Source organism: Oncorhynchus gorbuscha, linkage group LG24 (genome assembly GCF_021184085.1).
Source record: "Oncorhynchus gorbuscha isolate QuinsamMale2020 ecotype Even-year linkage group LG24, OgorEven_v1.0, whole genome shotgun sequence".
Classification (NCBI taxonomy): domain Eukaryota; kingdom Metazoa; phylum Chordata; class Actinopteri; order Salmoniformes; family Salmonidae; genus Oncorhynchus; species Oncorhynchus gorbuscha.
Genome location: NC_060196.1, coordinates 32,212,940 through 32,238,498, shown reverse-complemented (window position 1 = coordinate 32,238,498; position 25,559 = coordinate 32,212,940). Strand labels below are relative to the sequence as shown.

Here is a 25,559-nt window from a genome sequence, read left to right as displayed (position 1 = left end):
TCGGACTTAGCTTGTTGACATTGCAGGCAATCTCAACGCTGTGCGTTAAAGGGAAGACATCCTCCTCCCTCATGTGGTAAACTTCCTGCAGGCTCATCCTGACATGACCCTCCAGCATGACAATGCCCAGCCATACTGCTCGTTATGTGAGTGATTTCCTGCAAGACAGGAATGTCAGTGTTCTGTTATGGCCAGCGAAGAGCCCGGGTCTCAATCCCATTGAGCATGTCTGGGACCTGTTGGATTGGAGGGATTGGAGGGTGAGGGCTACGGCCATTCCCCCCCAGAAATGTCCGGGACCTTGCAGGTGTCTTGGTGGAAGAGTGGGGTAACATCTCACAGCAAGAACTGGCAAATCTGGTGCAGTCCATGAGGAGGAGATGCACTACTGTACTTAATACAGCTGGTGGCCACACCAGATACTGACTGTTACTTTTGTTTTTGATCCCCCCTTTTTTCAGGGACACGTTATTCCATTTCTGTTAGTCACATGTCTGTGGAACTTGTTCAGTTTATGACTCAGTTGATGAATCTTGTTATGTTCATACAAATATTTACACATGTTAAGTTTGCTGAAAATAAACGCAGTTAACAGTGAGAGGACGTTTCTTTTTTTGCTGAGTTTACTGCTGCCGGTTCATCTGAATCTGAAGCAGCACAACCGCTCCTCTCTGTTCTAACCAGCCAAAAAACCTGTACCCTCCAATGGATCAACACGCCCTTAATGCATTTGAGACCTTGAAACGCCTCTTCACCTCTGCACCCATCCTTAGGCAGCCAGATCCTACCCTTCCTTTTGTTCTGGAGGTGGATGCTTCCGAGGTTGGCGTAGGAGCAGTTCTCTCTCAGTGGGTCGGGACACCTCCCAAATTACACCCATGTGGCTTCTTTTCCAAGAAACTGTCACCCGCTGAGACGCCACCAGTTAGAGTATGGGTCCCACCGGTTAGAGTGGCCCCACCGGTTAGAGGGAGCTCATCACACATTCTTTGTCCTTACCGAGCACCGCAATTTGGAGTACTTAAGAAGTGCTAAGAGGCTCAACCCCAGACAGGCTTGCTGGGCACTCTTCTTCACCCGCTTCAACTTCACCATCACCTATCTGCCCATCAAGAAAATTGTGAAGGCTGATTCCTTATCCCGTCTATTTGACTCCCCTTCCTCTAACCCAGCTCCCAAGCCCATCCTGCCTCCGTCTTGCTTCATGGGACCCATACAGTGGGAAGTCCAATCCAAGAGGCTCTAATCCACGACCCAGCATCTGCAGGCAAGACCTACATTCCAGTGCACGTCACACCCCAAGTAAGGCAGTGGTGCCATTCCTCGCTGAGTTCTGGCCATCCCGGAATCACCCGGAACACGGAGATACTGACACGCAAGTTCTGGTGGTCATCCCTAACAGCAGACATCCGAGATTACATTCTCTCCTGTCCCGTCTGTGCATGGGCAAGAGCCCTCGCCAACTACCTACCGGTAAGCTCGAGCCTTTACCTACACCACACAGACCATGGTCTCACATCGCCATGGATTTCTTCACGGATCTGGTGGACTCTTCAGGCTTCACGACTATTTTAGTTGTAGTGGACCGGTTCTCCAAGATGTGCCGACTCATCCCCCTTCCGCATCTAACTAATGCCATAGAAATGGCCGAGTGCATGACCCCCCCCCCCTCTCCATCAGCCTATCCTTCGGATACCATCCCCAAACCAACAGGCAGACGGAACATCTGAATCTGGAAATAGGGAAATACCTTCGTCAACACTGCACCCACCAACCACACGAGTGAAGTCGCTATCTAGCCTGGACCGAATACGCACAGAACTCCATGGTGCATTCCTCCTCACTCCATCTCACTCCTTTTCAGTGTGTCCTCGGGTACCAACCCCGCGTGTTCCCATGGGAGAACTGGGCCTGCCGTCGAGTGTTATTGATGGAGTGAGCAGGTTTGGGAGACCACACATCGGCACCTCCATCAAGCGTCGCTCTCCCAGAAACGGTTCGCTGACCGGCGTCGCCGACCTACTGCACTCTTCCACCCTGGGCAACGTGTGTGGCTCTCTACCCGGGACATCTGGCGTCGTGTCCCCTGAAAAAAGTTCAGTGCCCGGTTCATTGGTCCCTTCAAAATAACACACCTCATCAATCCTGTCACCTACCATCGCCTACCTCCTCAAGCCTGTGCGGTACAGCCCTTTCCAACCTGCCATTTGACATCGGCGGTGCACCGGCTTATTCCATCCAAGCCCTCCTTGACACCAAGCGCCTGGGTGGTCGCATCTACTACCTGGTGGATTGGGAGGGGTACAGACTCGATGAACGGTCCTGGGTCCTCCTCAGGTCATCCTCGACCCAGCCATGATCCTGGCTTTCCACCGGAACCGTCCAGCTCCATGGCCCCCTGCTCAGCTTTGTAACACAACAAAATGTGAAAAAGTCAAATCTAATTTTATTGGTCACATACACATGGTTAGCAGATGTTAATGCGAGTGTAGCGAAATGCTTGTTCTTCTAGTTCTAGCAGTGCATTAATATCTAACAAATCATTTAACAATTCCCAACAACTACCTAATACACACAAATCTAAACAGTAATCTAACAATTCCCCAACAACTACCTAATAAACACAAATCTAAAGGGGTAAATGAGAATATGTACATATTTCAATATATGGTTGAGCGAGGCAAGGTGCATAGGCAAGGTGCAGTAGATGTTATAAAATACAGTATATACATGTGATATGAGTAATGTAAGATATGTAAAAATGATTAAAGTGGCATTGTTTAAAGTGACTAGTGAAACATTTATTAAAGTGTACAGTGATTGGGTCTCAATGTGGGCAGCTGCCGCTCTGTGCTAGTGATTACTGTTTAGCAGTCTGATGGCCTTGAGATAGAAGATGTTTCTCAATCTCTCGGTCCCAGCTTTCATGCACCTGTACTGACCTCACCTTCTGGATGATAGCTGTGTGAACAGGCAGTGGCTCGAATGGTTGTCCTTGATCGTGTTTTTGGCCTTCCTGTGACATCGGATGCTGTAGGTGTCAAAGAGGGCAGGTAGTTTGTCCCCAGTGATGCGTTGTGCAGACTGCACCACCCTCTGGAGAGCCTTGCGGTTGAGGGCGGTGCAGTTGCCATTCCAGGCTGTGATACAGCCCGACAGGATGCTCTCAATTGTGCATCTGTAAAAGTTTGTCAGGGTTTTGGATGACAAGCCAAATTTCTTCAGCCTCCTGTGTGGGTGGACCATTTCAGTTTGTCTGTGATGTGTACGCACAGGAACTTAAAATTGTCCACCTTCTCCACTGCTGACCCTTCAATGTGGATAGCGGGGTGCTCCCTCTGCTGTTTCCTGAAGTCCACGATCATCTCCTTTGTTTTGTTGACGTTGAATGAGAGCTTGTTTTCCTGACACCACACTCCGAGTGCCCTCACCTCCTTCCTGTAGGCTGTCTCGTAGTTGTTGGTGGTCAAGCCCACTACTGTTGTGTCATCTGCAAACCTGGTGATTGAGTTGGAGGTGTGCATGGCCACGCAGTTGTGGGTGAACAGGGAGTACAGGAGAGGGCTGAGCACACACCCTTGTTGGGCCCCAGTGTTGAGGGTCAGTGAAGTGGAGATGTTGTTTCCTACCTTCACTACACGGGGGCGGCCCGTCAGAAACTCCAGGACCCAGTTGCACAGGGAGGGTTTGAGACCCAGGGTCTCAAGCTTGATGATGAGCTTGGAGGGTACTATGGCGTTGAATGCTGAGCTGTAGTCAATCAACAGCATTCTTACATAGGTATTCATTTTTGTCCAGATGGGATAGGGCAGTCTGCAGTGCGATGGCGATTACGTCATCTGTGGACCTGTTGGGGTGATATGCAAACTGAAGTGGGTCTAGGGTGGCCGGTAAGGTGGCAGTGATATGACTAGCCTCTCAAAGCACTTTATGATGACAGAAGTGAGTGCTACAGGATAGTTGTCATGTATTGTCATGTCTTGTCCCTGTGCTTTCTCTTCTCTTCGTTTCCCCCTGCTGGTCGTATTAGGTTACTTTCTCTCTCTCTATATCTCTCTCTCTCTATCGTTCCGTTCCTGCTCCCAGCTGTTCCTCATTCTCCTAACGACCTTGTTTACTCTCTCACACCTGTCCCCTCTTTTGCCCTCTGATTAAGTCTCTATTTCTCTCTCTGTTTCTGCTTCTGTCCTTGTCGGATTCTTGTTTGCTTTGCCCTTGTTCCGTCCTGTCGTAATCTGCCTCTTCATCAGATGCTGCGTGTGAGCAGGTGTCTCTGTCCTCTACGGCCCGCTCCTACCCGAAGGGACCTGCAGTCTGTTGCCGATAGCCCTGCAATTCTCCTCTACTACTAGAAAAGATAGAGGATTCTCCTCTCCTGTAAAGATAGAGGATTTATGTTTTCCCTGTTTGGACATCTCCTGTAAAGATTGAGGATTTATGTTTTCCCTGTTTGGACATTAAAAGACTCTGTTTCTGTTAAATCGCTTTTGGGTCCTCACTCACCTGCATAACAATAGTAGTCATTTAGATCCGTTTTCTTTGCCTTCTTGGGTATAGGAACAATGGTAGCCATCTTGAAGCATATGGCGACAACAGACTGGGATAGGGAGCGATCAAATATGTCCGTAAACACACCAGCCTGCTGGTCTGCCCATGCTCTGAGGATGCGGCTAGGGATGCCGTCTGGGCCAGCAGCCTTGCGAGGGTTAACATGTTTAAATGTTTTACTCACATCAGCCACTGAGAAGGAGAAGAGGGGGGAGGGTTTGCAGTCTTTGTTAGCGAGCCGCGACGGTGGTACTGTATTATCCTCAAAGCGGGCAAAGAAGGTGTTTAGTTTGTCTGGAGGTGTGACGTCAGTATACGTGACGTGGCTGTTTTTGTATTTTTGTACTGTGATTTCCTGTAGCCCCTGCCATTGAACTGTAACTCCACATTGTCCATGTACCGGCATTTTGCTTGTTTGATTGCCTCGCGGAGGGAATAACTACACTGTTTATATTCATTCAGCCATAACACCAGACCTCTTTCCATGGTTAAATGCAATGGGTCACGCTTTCAGTTTTTCGCGAATGCCGCCATCCATCCATGGTTTCTGGTTAGGGTAGGTTTTAATAGTCACAGTGGGTACGACATCTCCAATGCACTTATTTATAGACGCACTCACCGAGTCAGCATTGTCGTTCTCTGAGGCTGACTGGAACATATTCCAGTCCGTGTGATCAGAACCATCTTGGAGCATCGCTTCCGATTGGTCAGACCAGTGTTGAATGGTTCTCGTCACAGGTACATCTTGTTTGAGCTTTTGCCTATACGCCGTCTTGGTGTTCGTTTGATGGGGGATGTACACAGCTGGGACTATAACTGACGAGAATTCTCTTGGTAGGTATAATTGCCGGCATTTGATTGTAGGGAATTCTAGGTTTGGTGAGCAGAAGGACTTGAGTTCCTGTCTGTTATTATTATCACACCGTGAGTTGTTAATCATAAAGCATACACCTCTTCCCAGAGAGGTGTTTATCTCTGTCGGCGCAATGCATGGAGAAGCCCGGTGGCTGGTCCGATTCCGACAACATATCCCGAAAGAGCCATGTTTCTGTGAAACAGAGAATGTTACAATCTCTGATGTCTCTCTGGAAGGCAACCCCTGCTCAAATTTAGTCTACCTTGTTGTCAAGAGACTGGACATTGGCAGGTAGTATATTCGAGAGCGGTGAGCGATATGCCCATTTACGAAGCCTGACCAGAAGACCGGTCCGTCTGCCCCTTCTGTGTCGCCGGTGTTTTCGGTCAGCTGCTGGGATTAGATCCATTGTCCTGGGTGGTGGTCCGAAGAGAGGATCTGCTTTGGGAAAGTCGTATTCCTGGTCGTAATGTTGGTAAGTTGATGTTGCTCTTATATCCAATAGTTATTCGCGGCTGTATATAATAAGACTTAAGATTTCCTGGGTTAACAATGTAAGAAGTAATACATAAAAAACGAAATAATGCATAGTTTCCTAAGAACGCGAAGCGAGGCAACCATCTCTGTCGGTGCCATTTCATGGGGTGTGAATACTTTCTGAAGGCACTCTATCTCCAAAAAAAAAATCTATCTACCGGGTGTGCAGGTTTCTGGTCTAGCCCAGCCCTGCCGTTCTGCTTATTATTTGTATTAGACACTATTGATTTAACTATTCAATTCTTTTTAGTTTTGGAGTAAGATGGATGTCTAAACCCACTAACCATTTGCATAGGCATGTTTTGTATGAAATGAAATAAAATATTGATATTGATTATCCTACCAAAACTATGATCTTGGTTGGGCTAGGATAACAGTACTTTAGTTCTCAGGGCGGGTGACATCACAACACAATGGCTTTGTCTCACTTTGTCTTTCTTGATTACTTTCGTCCTATCTCCTCACCTGTATTATATCGCAACTGTATTGGAGGAGAACGTACAAGGTCACTACCCTCTGACCTTCTCCAGGAGGCGAATCGAGGAAGGATGAATGAAGAAATCATCTTCAGCAGCCAGCAGAGCAGACTGTGTGAACTGAGTCAATCTAGCACCCACAGAATACATTTTGTGAGTATTTAATTCTGCTAAATTGACTCAGATCACATTGTCGGCGGCTGAGTTATACTGTTGGTGGGGTAGGAGATGGGGAAAGCAGTGTGACTGTAGCAGAGGTGAGCTGCAGGTGAGTTCTAGTAGCCACTAGGATGTGATGTCATCCCCCTGAGACTTGAAGTAGTGTCTTCTCCTTTATATCATGCATGTATTTATATTTTAATACCATAAGCATCTCAGCTGTGGGAGGATCTCCTCTGGCAATTTGCTTTCTTCTGCCATACTCGCTGTTCTCCTTCTCCAGTGGTTGCCATCCTACCACAAGGTCATGCAAACTCACATTCAAAGTCCAATGTGACATCAGCAAAGAGACATACTCTGACTATGGCATCAGATAGACAGTCAAGATCATGGATCTAAAAAATGGAAAGGATGCCTATAAACAGAGAAAGAGAACGTTCTATTAACTACTGTAAGGGGTGTGTATCTGGTGGCAGGGAAGTCAGACGCAGGAGAGCAGAACTTAATAATAGCAGGAGCAGTTTAATAGTAAAAAAAAAAATTGTCATTAAACATACAAAGTATGAGCACCGACGTGCACCAGTCAAACAAAATGTTCACAAGCACTTACAATAAACAATACCACACAAAGACATGGAGAGGGGGGGGGACAGAGGGTTAAATACACAACACATAATGAGGGAAATGAGAACCAGGTGTGTGGGAAAACGAAACAAAACAAATGAAAAATGGATCGGCGATGGCTAGAAGACAGGCGACGTCGACTGCCGAACACCGCCTGAACAAGGAAATGCATTGACTTCGGGAGAAGTCGTGACAACTACCTATTTTACAACCAAGATATTTGATATGGCTTTGAGATATGGAGCGGTGCATGAGAAATACGCACCGGCCATTACGAGGGCAATAGGCCTAATAGGTTTCATGGGTAGTAGTCTACAACTGCAAAGTGGCACAGCTAGCAACTGCGATGCAGTGCCTGAGACCACCGTGCCACTCGGACGGTCAGACTTCCTGATTCTACCTGGATTATGTTGGAGATGCTTCCATGAAAGAACACACTCTGTGTTCTGTTAGACCGCTAACTCTTTATCCACAATATAGCAATGCAACGTCATGACAGTCCTTTTTCTGGAACTTTGTAGAATTTTGATAAAAGGATGAACTTGAGCTCAATTTCAAGTCTCATAGCAAAGGGTCTGAATATGGTATTTCTGTTAATTATTTGTTGTCAATTTGCTAACATTTCCAAGAACCTGTTTTTATCATTAAGGTGTATTGTGTGTAGATTGATGAGATGTTAAAAAAAATCTATTTCAGAATAAGGCTGAAAAGTAACAAAATGTGGAAGAATTAAAGGTATCTGAATACTTTCTGAACTCACTGTATAGTATGTTTCGCAAGTTCCTAACATAATAGAAATTGTAATTCGTAACATACAGGAAATGAGCGATGGACACCCACAAATGAATGCCTACGATACGAAACATAACGTATACTACATGTCGTGTTTTGGATTTACGTACAGAATAGGAAATGCTCTGAGAACAGGTTGCAGTGCAGTGGTTGTTAGTCTTTCACCTATGTCCTTTTTCCTTAGTGTTGCACCTGCATTGCCCATTAACAGTACTAGTCAATTCCCCTTATTGTTTTCTGTCCACCCTCTGTAGGGGCACTCAAACAGTAGCACATTGGTACATTCCACTGTGGTACACAAACAGTAGCACATTGGTAAATGACACTGTGGTACACAAACAGTAGCATACAGTGGTACATTCCACTGATATACTGTACATGTCATTGATACATTCTTCTACTTTGTCTTCAGTGGTGTACATGTGCTGCTCATGGGACACTTTCCGGAGGCTGATGGTACAGTTCTGGAGGGAAGGCCTGCCCCCGGAGGACTATGCCTTCTTCTTCATTGACCTGTTTGGACACAGCCTGAGGAAGCAGTCCGCTAGGCCCTGGTACAGAGGAGACTCAGACGACCACGCCGCCAAGAAGGCCTTCAGGGTGAGAGGGGGATGACAGAGAGGAATGAGGGAGGTCTGTAGGAACGAAGGGAGGGAGAGAATGAGTAAGGGGTATGGGAGAGGGATTTAGTGGGGACTGCGTCTTTGGGTCTGGGAAAAGCGCAATAAAAATCTGATTTATTATTATGCTGTAGTTATGAGTAATATACGACTGGTATGAAGGCGGATGAGAGTTTTTTTTACCAGGTAGCCTAAAAAAGAGGAATGGAAGGGGGATAGAATGAGTAGAGGATATAGGAGAGGGATTTAGTGGGGTACTGTAGTTATGGGTGATATTATGATGGGAGGGAGGGTAAATGAGTGATGACTGAGCAAGAGATAAGAAAAAAAGTGTTAAATCATGCAGCTGTATCTGTAGGTAATAAGAGGTTCATGTTACATTATTTTCATAAGGTTGTGAAACAAGAAGTTTCATCGGAATTTCAAGGAAATCGGCAAGGTTTTTCTGTGATATACGGTGCAATACGAAAGTATTCATACCCCTTGACTTTTTCCACATTTTCTTTTGTTACAGCCTGAATTTTAAATGGATTAAATATACAGTACCAGTCAAAAGTTTAGACACACCTACTCATTCAAGGGTTTTTCTTTATTTTACTATTTTCTGCATTGTAGAGTAATAGTGACGACATCAAAATTATGAAATGACACATATGGAATCATGTAGTAACCAAAACAGTGTTAAACAAATTAAAACATATTTTGTGTTTGAGATTCTTCAAAGTAGCTCCCCTTTGCCTTGATGACAGCTTTGCACGCTCTTGGCATTATCTTAACCATCTTCATGAGGTAGAATGGAATGCATTCACCTGGAATGCATTTCAATTAACAGGTGTGCCTTGTTAAAAGGCTGTGCAAGGTTGCTGGATATTGGTGGGAACTGGAACACGCTGTTGTATATGTCAATCCAGAGCATCCCAAATATGCTCAATGGGTGACATGTCTGGTGAGTATGCAGGCCATGGAATAACTGGGACAACATAAGGTGATGGCGTCAGATGAATGGCACGACAGTGGGCCTCAGGACCTCGACACGGTATCTCTGTGCATTGAACTTGCCATCGATAAAATGCAATTGTATTCATTGTCCATAGCTTGTGCCTGCCCATACCATAACCCCACCGCCACCATGGGGCACTCTGTTCACAAAGTTGACATCAGCAAACCGTTCACCCACACGACGCCATATGGTTGTGAGGCCGGTTAGACGTACTGCCAAATTCTATAAAATGACATTGGCGGTGGTTTATGATAGAGGAATTAACATTCCTTTCTCTGGCAACAGCTCAGGTGGACACTCCGGCAGTCAGCATGCCAATTGCACACTCCCTCAAAACTTAAGACATCTGTGGCATTATGTTGTGTGACAAAACTGCACATTTTAGCATGGCCTTTTATTGTCCCCAGCACAAGGTGCACTTGAGTAATGATCATGCTGTTTAATCAATAGGAATGAAATGCCACACTTGTAAGGTGGATGGATTATCTTGGCAAAGGAGAAATAGTCACTAACATGGATGTAAACAAATTTGTGCACAACATTTGAGAGAAATAAGCTTTTTGTGCGTATGGAACATTTCTGGGATATTTTATTTCAGCTAATGAAACATGGGACCAACACACAGTTTTTCTTTTTGTTCAGTGTAAAATAATAAAGCAGACCTTGAATATCCCTTTGAGCATGGTGAAGTTATTAATTTCACTTTAGATGTTGTATCAATACACCCAGTCACTACAATGATACGGGGTGTCCTTCCTAACTCAGTTGTTCACCATTATGCCAATGGTTACTTTAAAACAGTTAAAGAGTTAGGTACTCCACAATACTAACCTAATTGACAGAGTGAAAAGAAGGAAGCCTGTACAGAATAAAACATTTCCAAAACATGTATCATGTTAGCAACAAATCACTAAAGTAATACTGCAAACAATGTGGTAAAGCAATTCACTTTTTGTCCTGAATGTAAAGTGTTATGTTTGGGGCAAATCCAATACAACACATTACGGAGTACCATTCTCCATATTTTCAAACATAGTGGTGGCTGCATCATGCTATGTCTGCCGAAGTCGATGCCTCTCCTTGTTCGGGCGGTGCTCTGCAGTCGATGTCACCGGTCTTCTGGCCATCATTGATCCATGTTTCATTTTCCATTGGTTTTGTCTTGTCTTCCTACACACCTGGTTCCAATCCCATTAATTTATTGTTGTGTATTTAACCCTTTGTTTACCCTCATGTCCTTGTCAGAGATTGTTTGTTGTGCTCGTGATTTATGGATTGGCGACGGGTTCTTGTACCCACGTTTATTTTATTATATACTTTGGTTTTGGAGTTTGTTTACGTTATTAAACTACTCCATTATACCAAGTTTGATTATCCTGCGCCTGACTTCCCACCTACACACACAACATGACACTATGGGTATGCTTGTAATCATTAAGGACTGTGGAGTTTTTCAGGGTAAAAAGAAACGGAATGGTTCAGTCTGTTTTCCACCAGACACTGGGTGATTAATCCACCTTTCAGCAGGACAATAACCTAAAACACAAGGCCAAATCTACACTGGAGTTGCTTACCAAGAAGACAGTGAGTGTTCTTGAGTGGCCCAGTTACAGTTTTGTCCTAAATATTGTTGAAAATCTATTGCAAGACTTGAAGACTTGAAAATGATTGTCTATAATTGTCTATATTTCTGAAGGCCATGTACTCTATGTACCTTCTTTTTTTCAAGAGAGGAATGGATGAGACAAAGGAATGAGGAAAATATGACTATGCCAACAACATGCTACAGCTGAATATGTCTGATTATATCTCCCAAAACACAGTAACACTGTATGAGAAATATAGTGTGTTTAGCATGCAGATGACTTGTCTTGATGACAGTACCCAGACAGCAAAACTACAACCACACCTACAATGTTACGGCCAGTTACCACTTGGTATTATGGTCAGTTAAACCAAGCTAATCCATTTTCCCAGCATACTAAACCATTTGACAAAACAAACTGCACAGTGAATGGAAGTTATGTCAAGTGTGTACCTCTGGCGGACATTTTAAATAGATGCAAGCTGGAACACAATAGTGGGGAAAAAACGTGCAACTCTAGCTGTGTACAGCGCTGTCCACATGTTTTCTCACCCTAATTAGCCATGTACATTAGTCTGTACTGTAAATCAAATGTATTTCACTCCTTGGCAAATAAAGTCTAGAGCTTGGTGTGTGCTACACCTTCTACGTACACTCTTAGAAAAAAAGGTGCTATCTGGAACCTAAAAGGGCTATTCAGCTGTCCCCATCGGAGAACCCTTCCAAAGGGCTCTAACTGAAACCCAAAAGGGTTCTCCTATGGGAACAGCCGAAGAACCCTATGGAAACCCTTTTTTCTAAGAGTGTGCAGCATAAAGTTTGGTATGATTTTTAGATCCTTGAGTTTTTACAGAATGCAGGCTCTGACCAATTTCGCCACATTCTTAAATTACAGCCATGTTTTTACTCACAAGCTCGTGGAAGATCGGGCTCCTCCTCTTAAAAGAGTCACATGTAGCACAGAGCCCATTTGTCATACATTCCTATGTATTACATAGGTAGAGCATGACTCACGCCATGAGTATTATAGATTATCTCTTGCCTAAATGTGTAAAGCCATGTTTAATTACTTGGTCAGTATGTTCAGTTCAGTTTTTTTTATATTGATTGCCGTCTCCTCTTGCGTCATTCACTATTGTTGTAACGTCTACAATACAATAAGAAGAGCGAGCAAGGAAATGGAAAAATCAAGTAGATTGGAAAAGTGAAAGAAGGCAGCATGTCACGAAGAAAGAGTGAATGCATTGAACATACAGAAAGAAAAAGAAAAGCATGATGAGTCTGCGGTAGGGAAACAGAGGGAAGGAGTTATGCTAATCGTATGGGATTTTGCCTCACTATTAGCTATTTCAGATGATGGAATGTGGGAGAAAAAAAGAACACAGAATGTGGGAGAAAAAAAGAACACAGAATGGGCATCAACACTGTCACATGACCCGAGTGGCTGGATGAGTGAGAATCGCAGAATGGCGAACTTACTAAACGACTGAGAGTTTGACTGTGTGATATTAGATTGCTTCTTGTGTAAATATTTTCCGTTTTGGATTTTAACATCCACTCATTTCAGCATGACTGAACACTCATTTCATCATCACGCAACAGTTTGATGCATGTTCACTTGCAGTCTGACTTGTCATCAACCAAATTATACAGACTGCCTGAGAGAATGATATGAGAAAAAAACAACACTGGTTTGGTCTGAGCAAGGCAGTTAACCCACTGTTCCCCAGGCGCCGAAGACGTGGATGTTGATTAAGGCAGCCTCCCGCACCTCTCTGATTCAGAGGGGTTGGGTTAAATGCGGAAGACATTTCAGTTGAATACATTGTTGTTCAGCTGACTAGGTATCCTCCTTCCCTTTCCATTTCCCTTTCTTGGAGCTCCCAAGTGGCGCAGCGGTCTAAGGCACTCGAATCCAGGCTGCATCACAACCAGCCGTGATTGGGAGTCCCATAGGGCGGCTCACAATTGGCCCAACGTCGTCCAGGTTTGGCCGGGGTAGGCCGTCATTGTAATTTGGTCTTAACATTAGTTGCCTAGTCTTTTTTTAAACACAGGTGGGTATACGGCATTTGAGAATTCGTCATTGGATTTGATACTCTGATTGGTTAGAGATGATCCAATCACTGATGACTTTGTTTTTGTACAGCATCCCTCATTTTGACTTCATCACAAAAGATTTCAACGATGGCAGTCTGAAGTATGTAGCAAACATAGAGCTGCGGAAGAATTCAGTTTGACTCGTCAGGCAAGATGGTCATACAATACCATGGGCCATTTAGATATTTGATTTAGAATTTTAGGACCCCTGTAGGCACAGTTGAAGTCGGAAGTTTACATACACCTACACGGAACCCAAACCGGCTGCGCTCGTGCGCCATCGTGCATAAATGTATTTTGCCCCCTACACCAAACGAGATCACGACACGCCGTTTAAAACATCAAAACAAACTCTGAACCAATTACATTAATTTGGGGACAGGTCAAAAAGCATTAAACATTTATGGCAGTTTAGCTAGTTAGCTTGCACTTGCTTGCTAATTTGCCCTCTTTAGCTAGCTTGCTGTTGCTAGCTAATTTGTCCTGGGATATAAACATTAGGTTGTTATTGTACCTGAAATGCACAAGGTCCTCATCTCCGACAATTAATCCACACATAAAAATGGTCAACCGAATCGTTTCTAGTCATCTCTCCTCCTTCCAGGCGTTTTCATCATTTAACTTATATGGTGATTGGAATCTAAACTTTCATAATATTACCACGATAACCGGCAACAGTTCATCTTTCAATCACCCACATGCGTATAACCAATGAGGAGATGGCACGTGGGTACCTGCTTCTATGAACCAATGAGGAGATGGGAGAGGCAGGACTTGCAGCACGATCTGCGTCAGCAATAGGAATTACTTATATTTTAGCCCTTGGCAACGCAGACGCTCATTGACGTGCGTGAGCAGTGTGGGTGGAATAATTGAATAACATAGATTCCTAAATTTATTTTGCAATGCTCGCACACGCGACTCGAGCGGTGTAGTCAGGGTATTAGGTTGGAGTCATTAAAACTTGTTTTTCAACCACTCCACAAATTTCTTGTTAACAAACCATAGTTTTGGCAAGTCGGTTAGGACATCTATTTTGTGCATGACACAAGTCATTTTTCCAACAATTGTTTACAGACAGATTAATTCACTTAAAATTCACTGTATCACAATTCCAGTAGGTCAGAAGTTTACATACACTAAGTTGACTGTGGCTTTAAACAGCTTGGAAAATTACAGAAAATTATGTCATGGCTTTAGAAGCTTCTGATATGCAATTTGACATGATTTAAGTCAATTGGAGGTGTACCTGTGGATGTATTTCAAGGCCTACCCTCAAACTCAGTGCCTCTTTGTCTTACATCATGGGAAAATCAAAATAAATCAGCGAAGACCTCAGAAAAAAAGGATGAACCAGACCTCCATAAGTCTGGGTCATCTTTGGAAGTAATTTCCAAACGCCTGAAGGTACCACGTTCATCTGCACAAAATAGTACGCAAGTATAAACACCATGGGACCACGAAGCCGTCATACCGCTCAGGAAGGAGACACGTTCTGTCTCCTAGAGATGAACGTACTTTGGTGCGAAAAGTGCAAATCAATCCCAGAACAACAGCAAAGGACCTTGTGAAGATGCTGGAGGAAAAGGGGTACAAAAGTATCTATATCCACAATAAAACAAGTCCTATATCGACATAACCTGAAAGGCCGCGTAGCAAGGAAGAAGACACTCCTCCAAAACCACCATAAAAAATCCAGACTACGGTTTGCAACTGCACATAGGGTTAAAGATCGTACTGGAAATGTCCTCTGGTCTGATGAAACAGAAATAGAACTGTTTGGCCATAATGACCATCGTTTTGTTTGGAGGAAAAAGAGGGAGGCTTGCAAGCCCGAAGAACACCATCCCAACCGTGAAGCACGGGGTGGCAGAATCATGTTGTGGGGGTGCTTTGCTGTAGGAGGGACTGATGCACTTCACAAAATAGATTGCTTCATGAGGATGGAAAATTATGTGGATATATTGAAGCAACATCTCAAGACATCAGTGAGGAAGTTAAAGCTTGGTCACAAATGGGTCTTCCAAATGGACAATGACCCCAAGCATACTTCCAAAGTTGTGGCAAAATGGCTTAAGGACAACAAAGTCAAGGTATGGGAGTGGCCATCACAAAGCCCTGACCTCCATCCTATAGAAAATGTGTGTGCAGACCTGAAAAAGCGTGTGCGACCAAGGAGGCCTACAAACTTGACTCAGTTACACCAGCTCTGTCAGGAGGAATGGGCCAAAATACATAACACTTATTGTGGGAAGTTTGTGGAAAGCTACCTGAAACGTTTGACCCAAGTTAAACAATTTAAAGGCAATGCTACCAAATACTAATTGATTGTATGTTAACTTCTGACTGAGGAATGTGATGAAAGAAATTAAAGCTGAAATAAATAATTCTCTCTACTATTATTCTGACATTTCACATTCTTAAAATAAAGTGGTGATCCTAACTGACCTAAGACAGGGACTTTTTACTCTGGTTAAATGTCAGGAATTGTGAAAAACTGAGTTTAAATGTGTTTGGCTAAGGTGTATGTAAACTTCCGACTTCAACTGTGTCAGAAAAATATATTTAGAAACGCATTGAATGACACATTCATACGTGGCAAAACAGATAAATCAAAAGGAAGTGTTTTGAAGTATGTATCCTTTATCTGACAGATATAGAAAGCTCAGATTTATATATATAAAAAAATATGTGGGTTGACATGTACTCTTATGATGTGGAAAGAACCTATTCATCTCCAGTCATTTTTACAGACACCGGCGGAAGCAGTTGATTGCGACGCGGCCCAGAAGTCTCTCTTAAACACACAGACTTTGATGAACACAATTATTGTGCTATTTAGATTTAATTCAAATTTTACTGTGACATCTGCTGATGTCACAGACGCTATCTTGAGTACAGCATTGGGCCAATGTGCCAGGCCAATGTGCCAATGATGTGTTGAAATTGGTTTTCTGTCCCCAAACACCAGTCTCCTGTTATTCCAATTTTCAGTGCACCAGGTATTCCTGGTTGGTCATGGTCTTATTTCAGACACTGATTGTTGGAAATTGAAAACAGTATTCGGATCCCTTGATTTTTTCCACATTTTGTTACGTAACAACCTTATTCTAAAATGGATTAAATTGTTTTTTTCCCCCTCATTAATCTACACACAATACCGCAAAATGACAACGCAAAAGCATGTTTTTAGTAATGTTTGCAAAAGTATTTTCTTTTAAATCTGAAATATTACATTTACATAAGTATTCAGACGTTTTATTCAATAGTTTGTTGAAGCATCTTTGGCAGCAATTACAGCTTCGAGTCTTCTTGGGTATGACACTGCAAGCTTGGCACACCTGTACACAGCATGATGCTGCCACCACTATGCTTCATAGTAGGGATGGTGACGGGCTTCCTTCAGAGGTGACGCTTGGCATTCAGACCAAAGACTTCAATATTGGTTTCGTCAGACCAGAGAATCTTGTTTTTCATGGTCTGAGAGTACTTTAAGTGCATTTGGCAAACTCCAAGCAGACTGGCATGTGCCTTTTACTGAGGATCTGGAAGCCACTCCTCAGTGGCTGATTGGTGGAGATTGGTCGAGTGCTGCAGAAATGGTTGTCCTTCTGGAAAGTTCTCCCATCTCCACAGAGGCACTCTGGAGCTCTGTCAGAGTGACCATTGGGTTCTTGGTCACCTCCCTGACCAAGGCCCTTCTCTCCCGATTGCTCAGTTTGGCTGGGCGGCCAGCTCTAAGAAAGTCTTGGTGGTTCCAAACTTCTTCCATTTAAGATTGATGGAGTCCACTGTGTTCTTGGGGACCTGAAATGCTGCAGAAATGTTTTGGTACCCTTCCCCAGATCCTGCCTCTGAGCTCTACTGACAAATCCTTCGACCTCATGGCTTGGTTTTTGCTCTGACATGTATTTTCAACTGTGGGACATTATACAGACCAGGGTGTGCCTTTCCAAATCACAGTTGGAGTCCCAATCATCTTGTAGAAACATCTCAAGGATGAGCTCAAATTTGAGTCTCATATCAAAGGGTCTGAATTCTTATGTAAATAAGGTATTTAATTTTTTAATTTTCAATAAATTTGCACAAAAAAATAACTGTTTTCGCTTTGTCATTGTGTGTAGATTGATGAGGAACATTTTTTTATTTAGAATGAGGCTGTAACGTAACTAGAAAGATTACCAGGACATATACTCAGAGCATTTGTCTTCACTGACATTTTCAAACTCTCCATGAGAGAGTCTGTAATACCTACATGTGCTCATGTGCTGTAATACCTACCCTGTGCTCAAGAAAGCGATGGTAACCTGCCTAAATGACTACTGCCCTGTAGCACTCACGTTGGTAGCCATGAAGTGCTTGGCTCACATTAACACCATCATCCCGGAACTCTTGGATGAAAGAACAAAGGAGGATAAAAGACAAGGGGACAAATTTGATTGTTGCACATGGTCCATTAACACATAAACAAAAAGGCTTGATGTGTCTTCTGTTGTTGTTTTGCTGTAGGCTAAGCTCTTATACTTACTGATCTCAGAGCAACCATGTATTCCCTCAACTCTAGCATGTGATTATGGAGTCCTGTGTTGTAACTAAGGGTGATGCATACATAACAATTACAAATATAGCTGCCAGCAGCAGCAATGAACGGGGTTCACAGGATGCCAGAAAGGACACAAGGTCAGTTTGATAACAAAGCAAGCACTCTATCATGTAGAATCAATCTTAACTCTCCTTCCAGACTCATATTAAACATCTCCAATCCAAAATTAAATCTAGAATCAGCTTCCTATTTCGCAACAAAGCCTCCTTCACTCACGCTGCCAAACATATCCTCGTAAAATTGACTATCCTACCGATCCTCGACTTCGGCGATGTCATTTACAAAATAGCGTCCAACACTCTACTCAGCAAACTGGATTGCAGGCTACCACAGTTCCATCCGTTTTGTCACCAAAGTCCCATATACCACCCACCACTGCGACCTTTATGCTCTCGTCGGCTGGCCCTCGCTACATATTCGTCGACAGGCCCACTGGCTCCAGGTCATCTATAAGTCTTTGCTTGGTAAAGCTCCGCTTTATCTCATCTCACTGGTCACCATAACAACACCCACCCGTAGCACACGCTCCAGCAGGTATATCTCACTGGTCACCCCCAAAGCCAACACCTTCTTTGGCCGCCTTTCCTTCCAGTTCTCTGCTGCCAATGACTGGAACGAATGGCAAAAATTGCAGAAGTTGGAGACTTATATCTCCCTCACTAGCTTTAAGCATCAGCTATCTGAGCAGCTAACCGATCGCTGCAGCTGTACATAGCCCATCTGTAAATAGCCTAAAAATCTACCTACCTCATCCCCATATTGTTTTTAATTATTTTTTTGCTCTATTGCACACCAGTATTTCTACTTGAACATCATCATCTGCACATCTATCACTCCAGTGTTAATTTGCTAAATTGTAATTACTTCACCTACTATGGCCTATTTATTTTCTTACCCCCTCACGCCATTTGCACACAGTGTATATAGATTTTCTCTATTGTGTTATTGACTGTACGTTTGTTTATTCCATGTGTAACTCTGTGTTGTTGTTTGTGTTACACTGCTTTGCTTTATCTTGGCCAGGTCACAGTTGTTAATGAGAACTTGTTCTCAACTGACCTTCCTGGTTAAATAAAGTTGAAATAAAAAATCTAAATTTAAAAAAGTGCAATCATAAGTATGAATACAAAATTAGGAGTGAATCTGGCCATGGTTCATGAGGAGAAGATTATTTTGAGCATTGGCGTTACATATGCAAGGAATTAGTTGTTTATAGTTTCCTTGATTTTCGAGATATCAATACCAAATTCAGTATGGTTCATCTTAGAGATGTCTATGATAACAATGGCAAGCTCATAAGCCACTGTGGAGTGGATTTACAGTGGTTTCAAATCAGATTTTTGATTTGTCAATAACTCAGCCACCTTTTGACCAATCCCTTTTTTAAACTAAACTAAGACATGTACCATGGACTTACATTCCACATTTGGTGTTATTTGGTCTTATGGTTCACGAGTAGAAGAATTTTGAAGTATTTTGAGAATATTTAAGCATATTAGTTTATGTGCTGATATGCATCTACTGGTATAGTGTGGCCATGTTTGTATTTTGTATTTATTATGGATCCCCATTTTCTGCTCTTCCTGGGGTCCAGCAAAATTAAGGCAGTTATATAATTTTACAAAACATTTACAGATTTCACAAACACACTGTGTGCCCTCAGGCCCCTACTACATCATTACTACATATCTACAATACAAAATCAATGTGTACATGTGTGTATAGTGCATTCAGTGCCTTGCGAAAGTATTCGGCAAGGGTCTGCAAGGGTCAAGTAATGCATCCTCCAAAACATGACCCACCTGGGCGCCTACTTCTTTTTGCAATGCTCGCTAAACCCAGAAGTCAGCCGCAACAATGTGTCGGAAGGACACACAGTTCGACTGACGACTGAAGTCAGCTTGCAGGTGCGCGGCCCTGTCTCAAGGAGTTGCTAGAGCACAATGAGCAAAGGATGCCCCTAAAAAGTTTCAAGTGTGAAGTGGATTTACAAAGGAGTGGATTTACAAACGATTTAAATGGGGACGCAAAGTCTGATTTCCTGATTCATCAATAACTCAAGCATCTCTTAACCAATCCCTTAGCTCAAACTAAGTTAAGAGATGTATGGTTAATGAGAATACATTTTTCAAAAGTTTTCCAAAATTTCCAAGATGGAGGAAAATTTATCCTGACGGACCTTGTGTCCTTGAGACAAATTTCTTCAGCATGAGGAAAGACACCTACATACAACATTTCAAGTTTCTAGGTCAATATGGGCTTTGGCCTCCCGAGTGGCGCAGCGGTCTAAGGCACTGCATCTCATTTCAAGAGCCGTCACTACATTCCCTGGTTGTATCCCATCCGGCCATGATTGGGAGTCCTATAGGGCGGCACACAATTGGCCCAGCGTCGTCCGGGTTTGGCCGGGGCAGGCCGTCATTGTAAATAAGAATTTGTTCTGAACAGACTTGCCTAGTTAAGGTTAAATAAATTAAAATAAAATAAGTGAGCCTGCTTATTACAGTGCCACATCCAATCAAATTTTATTTGTCACATACACATGGTTGGCAGATGTTAATGCGAGTGTAGCGAAATGCTTGTGCTTCTAGTTCCGACAATGCAGTAATAACCAATGAGTAATCTAACCTAACAATTTCACAACAACTACCTTATACACACAAGTGTAAAGGGATGAAGAATATGTAGATAAAGATATATGAATGAGTGATGGTACAGAACGGCATAGGCAAGATGCAGTAGATGGTATCGAGTACAGTATATACATATGAGATGTGTAATGTAGGGTATGTAAACATTATATTTAGTGGCATTGTTTAAAGTTGCTAGTGATACATTTTTTACACCAATTTTTCCATTATTAAAGTGGCTGGAGTTGAGTCAGTATGTTGGCAGCAGCCACTCAATGTTAGTGGTGGCTGTTTAACAGTCTGATGGCCTTGAGATAGAAGCTGTTTTTCAGTCTCTCGGTCCCAGCTTTGATGCACCTGTACTGACCTCGCCTTGTGGATGATAGCGGGGTGAACAGGCAGTGGCTCGGGTGGTTGATGTCCTTGATGATCTTTATGGCCTTCCTGTGGCATCGGGTGGTGTAGGTATCCTGGAGGGCAGGTAGTTTGCCCCCGGTGATGCGTTGTGCAGACCTCACTACCCTCTGGAGAGCCTTACAGATGTGGGCGGAGCAGTTGCCGTACCAGGTGGTGATACAGCCCGACAGGATGCTCTCGATTGTGCATCTGTGAGTGGCATTCTTTTTGACCAAGTCATGGGCTCTAGTGTATGTGTGCCAATTTAGAAAAAAAGTTAGCGTTATTTGAACATGTCCAGGATTTTTTAATTTTTTATCTAAGAATAACAATATGTTTCACATCTTCGCTGTGAACCTCTAATTAAAATGAGACGCAGGAGTTGATTAGTGTTTGTGCCGTCTGTCACATGAGACTATGGCGATGTGTACGGTATAATCTGTATGTTGTGTGTTATGCTTTTGCGTTTTTCTGACTGGTTGTCATTCATCTATCCTGACAGAGTGTGAAGATCCTGACCTACAAAGAGCCACAGAACCCAGAGTACAAGGAGTTTGTTTCCAACCTGAAGACGGACGCCATGAACATGTTCAACTTCACTGTAGAAGACTCGCTGGTAAGTGAGGATGGCCAATTGGTTGCTTGCTTGTTGGTTGATTGATAAATTGATTGACAGGCAGGGTGATACCAGAATAGAAATAAGGTAGAAATAAGACGGTAAAAGTAAAACTGCATATGATGTTGGCAGGAGATTGGTAGAGACAAAGAGGGTGTCTTTCTTATTCATAGGATGGACACTCAAGAACATCCAACGTTGGAAAGGATTGTACCTCCTTCAGACCCACAGGCAGAATTAAATAGACCAAAAAAAGTTGTTTTATTAGATGTACAAACACACCGATAAATTCACAGGTAGACTCGTAGACCGAAAGAAATGGAATCGCCTCTTGCTGCTTATCTGCTGGCTCACAGTTACCGATGTGGGCCCAAACGGTACTACCTCTATCTGCCTTCACAATGCATGACCTTTCAAAGGCTGCTGGGACAAGAGCTTGTAGAATGTTCATAATTTCTCCTCAGTCCTAATGGATCTCATGGTAAAAAAGGTGATGTGATGTGTGTCAGGTTGTTTACACTGTGTTGGAGTCAGCAGAGTGATGGCAGACACTCCTCCTGAGCTGATTAAAGGTGAAGATTGAAATAGTTTTTACCCTACTATGCTTTGAATCTGAACGCTTAGAGAAAGGGTGCTCTCTAGAACTAGGTAGAACCCTTTTGAGTTCCATATAGAACCCTCTGTGGAAAGGGTTCTACCAAAAATAGTTATTCTACCTAGAACAAAAAAGGATTCTGCTATGGGGACAGACGAATAACCCATTTGGAACCCATTTTTGTAAGAATGTAGAGATTGAACATTCTGGCGTTTTTCCTTCTGGCTCCGTTTGGATTTGCTAGTATAGAATTACCTTAACCACATGACATTTGCAGGTTCTCAATGTTCAGATTTAGGAAACCTGTTTACCGGTATGCAATTATCAAATTTTAAGTGTACGTGTTACACTTCAATTCCAACATTTTCAAGTCAGCAATCGCTCTAGAAATGGTAATTTCCTTGCACTTTTTGTATAATCCCTAAGTATGATTGTCAAGTAAAATGACAATTTTATTAGACTGTTGTCCCTTGCTTGCTAGCTAGCTGACTAGCTACGGCTACAGTCAAGGCAGTCAAGGCCTCTGCAGCCAGAATAACAGCAAAGTAGCTGCATTTGTATTTGTTTACGCTGTTTTCTATTGACATTCCTTTCAGTACATCCATAACAATGAGCTGATAATGCTGATTTTCTCTGGCATAGCTAGAAAAGTTTGCCTTCCTATCAGGACACTCGTTGACACTGACTGTTAATTGCGAGGGGATCACATTGCATAACAAACACAAGGGTAGAAGCTAGCTAAATAGTTTGTAGCTAGCAAACCTGCTAATATGACAACTGAATGAAAACATATCAGTAGCTGTAAACAGCTGGATTAAACTAGAAACATGTGGAAGGATTTGACAGCATAGTGGCGGAGGGGACCGGGGAACTGTATGTTCTTCACACCACGTTAGGTCATCAGATGCTCCAAAAAGTACGTCTCTGGAAAAACAAATCGATGCTAGCAAGCTATGTGTTTTCCTTGTTGGACCTGTGTTTACAATGTATCCAATTTCAGTTTGTGTGGTTGTTGGTTTAGCTTTCTGTAACTTTGTATCAAGTACGGTCTGCATGTGCAGGCGCGTATTGCGTCATGATTGCAAGATGTCACGATATCTTTTCAACTGTGCCGTTACCCTGTTTTCTAAGTGGATTATTGGGCTTGCTGGAGTGTATATTTTCCACACAAACCTTGCTTTCGATGGTTGAAGTTATGCCACAGAGGTGTTTATACTGCAAACAGGGATTTATCCATCAAATAGAGCCTGTAAAGTTACATATCTCCTCTTGGGAAGATTACGGGTCTTTTAGGTCTGCGGCATCATATTGTTTATGGAAAACAACAAACCATTGCTTTATAGCCACAGCTGGGCTAAGCTTATTCGAGTGACAGGGCTGTGTGTCACACTCCAGTGTCTCTAGTCTCAGCCCAATCAATGGCACCTCAGTTAGGAAGCTAGAAAGCAAGTCACTAATTAGTGCAGCAGCAGTCCAGGGAAGGTAGAAAGTAATGCTTCTCATCCCATTTGGCACTTGGGAAAATTTGCTGATATACTGATTGTCATAGCAACACGGACCCTAATGTAGAAATGGCAGCCATTATTGCACAGTGTACTTGGGAAGCCCCACTTATTACACTATGAGACAGGGGCTATAGTTCAGGCAAAACATCTATGTGGATTTGTCAGCTCGTGAAAACAGTTCCATGCATCTTTAGATCACATTGCATTTATGCGATAGACAAGTTTCACCTAAATACACAAATTGAAATGCCTCAATTAAAATTTGGTCGATTACACAAATTGTGAGACATTCATAGTGTGAAACCATGTCAAGGTATATAAATGCTTGGCCGCCCAAGTGGTGCGGCTGTCTTCCGGGTTAAGCAGGCAGGTGTTAAAACCTCTACAGGATCAGTGGGTCCCCTGCCGGGACAGTTGTGCTAACGTAGGCTAATGCATGAGGTTGTAAGTAACATAATTTCCCAGGACATAGATGTATCTGATATTGGCAGAAAGTTTAAATTATTGTTCATCTAACTGCACTGTCCAATGTACAGTAGCTATTACAGTGAAAGTATACCATGATATTGTTTGAGGAGAGTGCATAGTTATGAACTTGAAAAGTTATTAATAAACCAATTAGGCCATGTTCTCAACTAGCCTACCTGGTTAAATAAAGGTGAAATAAAAAATAATAATAACATGCATATCCTTGCTTCAGGTCCAGAGCTACAGGCAGTTAGATTTGGGTATGTCATTTTAGGTGAAAATTGGGGGGGGGGAAGGGGCGGGATCCTTAAGAGGTTTTGAGGAGTGTGGTTTGGAGGGTCTTGTTTCGGAGGATGCATGACTTGACCTTTGCCTCTCCCGAGCCTGTTGGGGAGTTGCAGGGATGAGACAAGATAGTAATTGGATATCACAAAATTGGGGAGAAAAAGGGGGTTATAAAAAGGTTATGGAAAAAAAGGTATTTCAATGTTATTTTGTTTGAATTGTATGTGGTAGAGTGACTGTGTGGCTAACGGGGAGTGTGGGTGTATGGAGCTACCTGGCTAATATTCAGGGGTGTCCTCTGTAAGAGAGCTTAAATTGGTACTGAACGTCCCTGGGTGGCGCCAGCTAAAGTGCTGAACGAGAGGTGTGGGTGGCTCTACCTTTGTTAGAGCCAGTGAGAGATGGTCTGTGGGGACGGTTGTTCGCTCAGGGACAAGCTCATGTACTTGTCTGTCTGTCTGCCTGTTAAAGGTCCAATGGAGGCGTTTTTATCTCAATGTCAAATCCTTTCTGGGTAACAATGAAGTACCTTACTGTGATTGTTTTCAATTCAAATGGACAAAAAGAAGCATAAATAACTTCTTTGCAAAGAGCAATTTCTCAAGCAAGAATGTTGCTAGAATTGTCTGGGAGTGGTCTGAGTGGGGAGGTGAAAACTAGCTGTTATTGGCAGAGGGGTTTGGAACTCTCTGTCTTATTGGTCTATTAACCACTTTACCGTGATGTCACCAGACAGGCCAAAACTCCATTCCACCAAAACATTCAGTCTTTTCAAACAGCTCTTACAATAAAAGGGCATTATCATAATTTTCACAATTTCACAGTATAATTCCAACCTCATAGTGTGGAAGTATATATAAAACACAGGGAAATCACAATGGGCCTTTAATGGTGCAATATAAAGAAATCGCTCTGCCATTTCCTGATTGCTAAAATTGGAATAGTTTGCCTAATTTCAGTGTATGTGACAAAACAAGCAATGTGTAGACAATCATTGTACCATCTAAACTGCTGTGAAATAACCAAAAATATTGTATTTTCAGCTGTTTGACGCTGGTGTACAAAATCGAAAGTAAAATACGCAAAAACTAAACATAATAACAGGAAGCATAAAAATAGTGCACATGGACCAGATCTATCGTGTCTTAGACTTGCTTTCAACCA

General features: G+C 42.9%; 1 protein-coding gene across 2 annotated transcripts in view; it reads left to right on the top strand.

Annotated features, from left to right (window-relative positions):
- LOC124013123 (atrial natriuretic peptide receptor 1-like) overlaps positions 1 to 25,559 on the top strand; it is a 124,413-nt gene that overhangs the window by 25,617 nt on the left and 73,237 nt on the right. For both annotated transcript variants that reach the window (XM_046327297.1, XM_046327296.1), the window contains 2 exons: positions 8,405 to 8,592; positions 21,429 to 21,542. In XM_046327297.1, the coding sequence (XP_046183253.1) occupies positions 8,405 to 8,592; positions 21,429 to 21,542 (302 nt within the window). The remainder of the gene's footprint in view (positions 1 to 8,404; positions 8,593 to 21,428; positions 21,543 to 25,559) is intronic.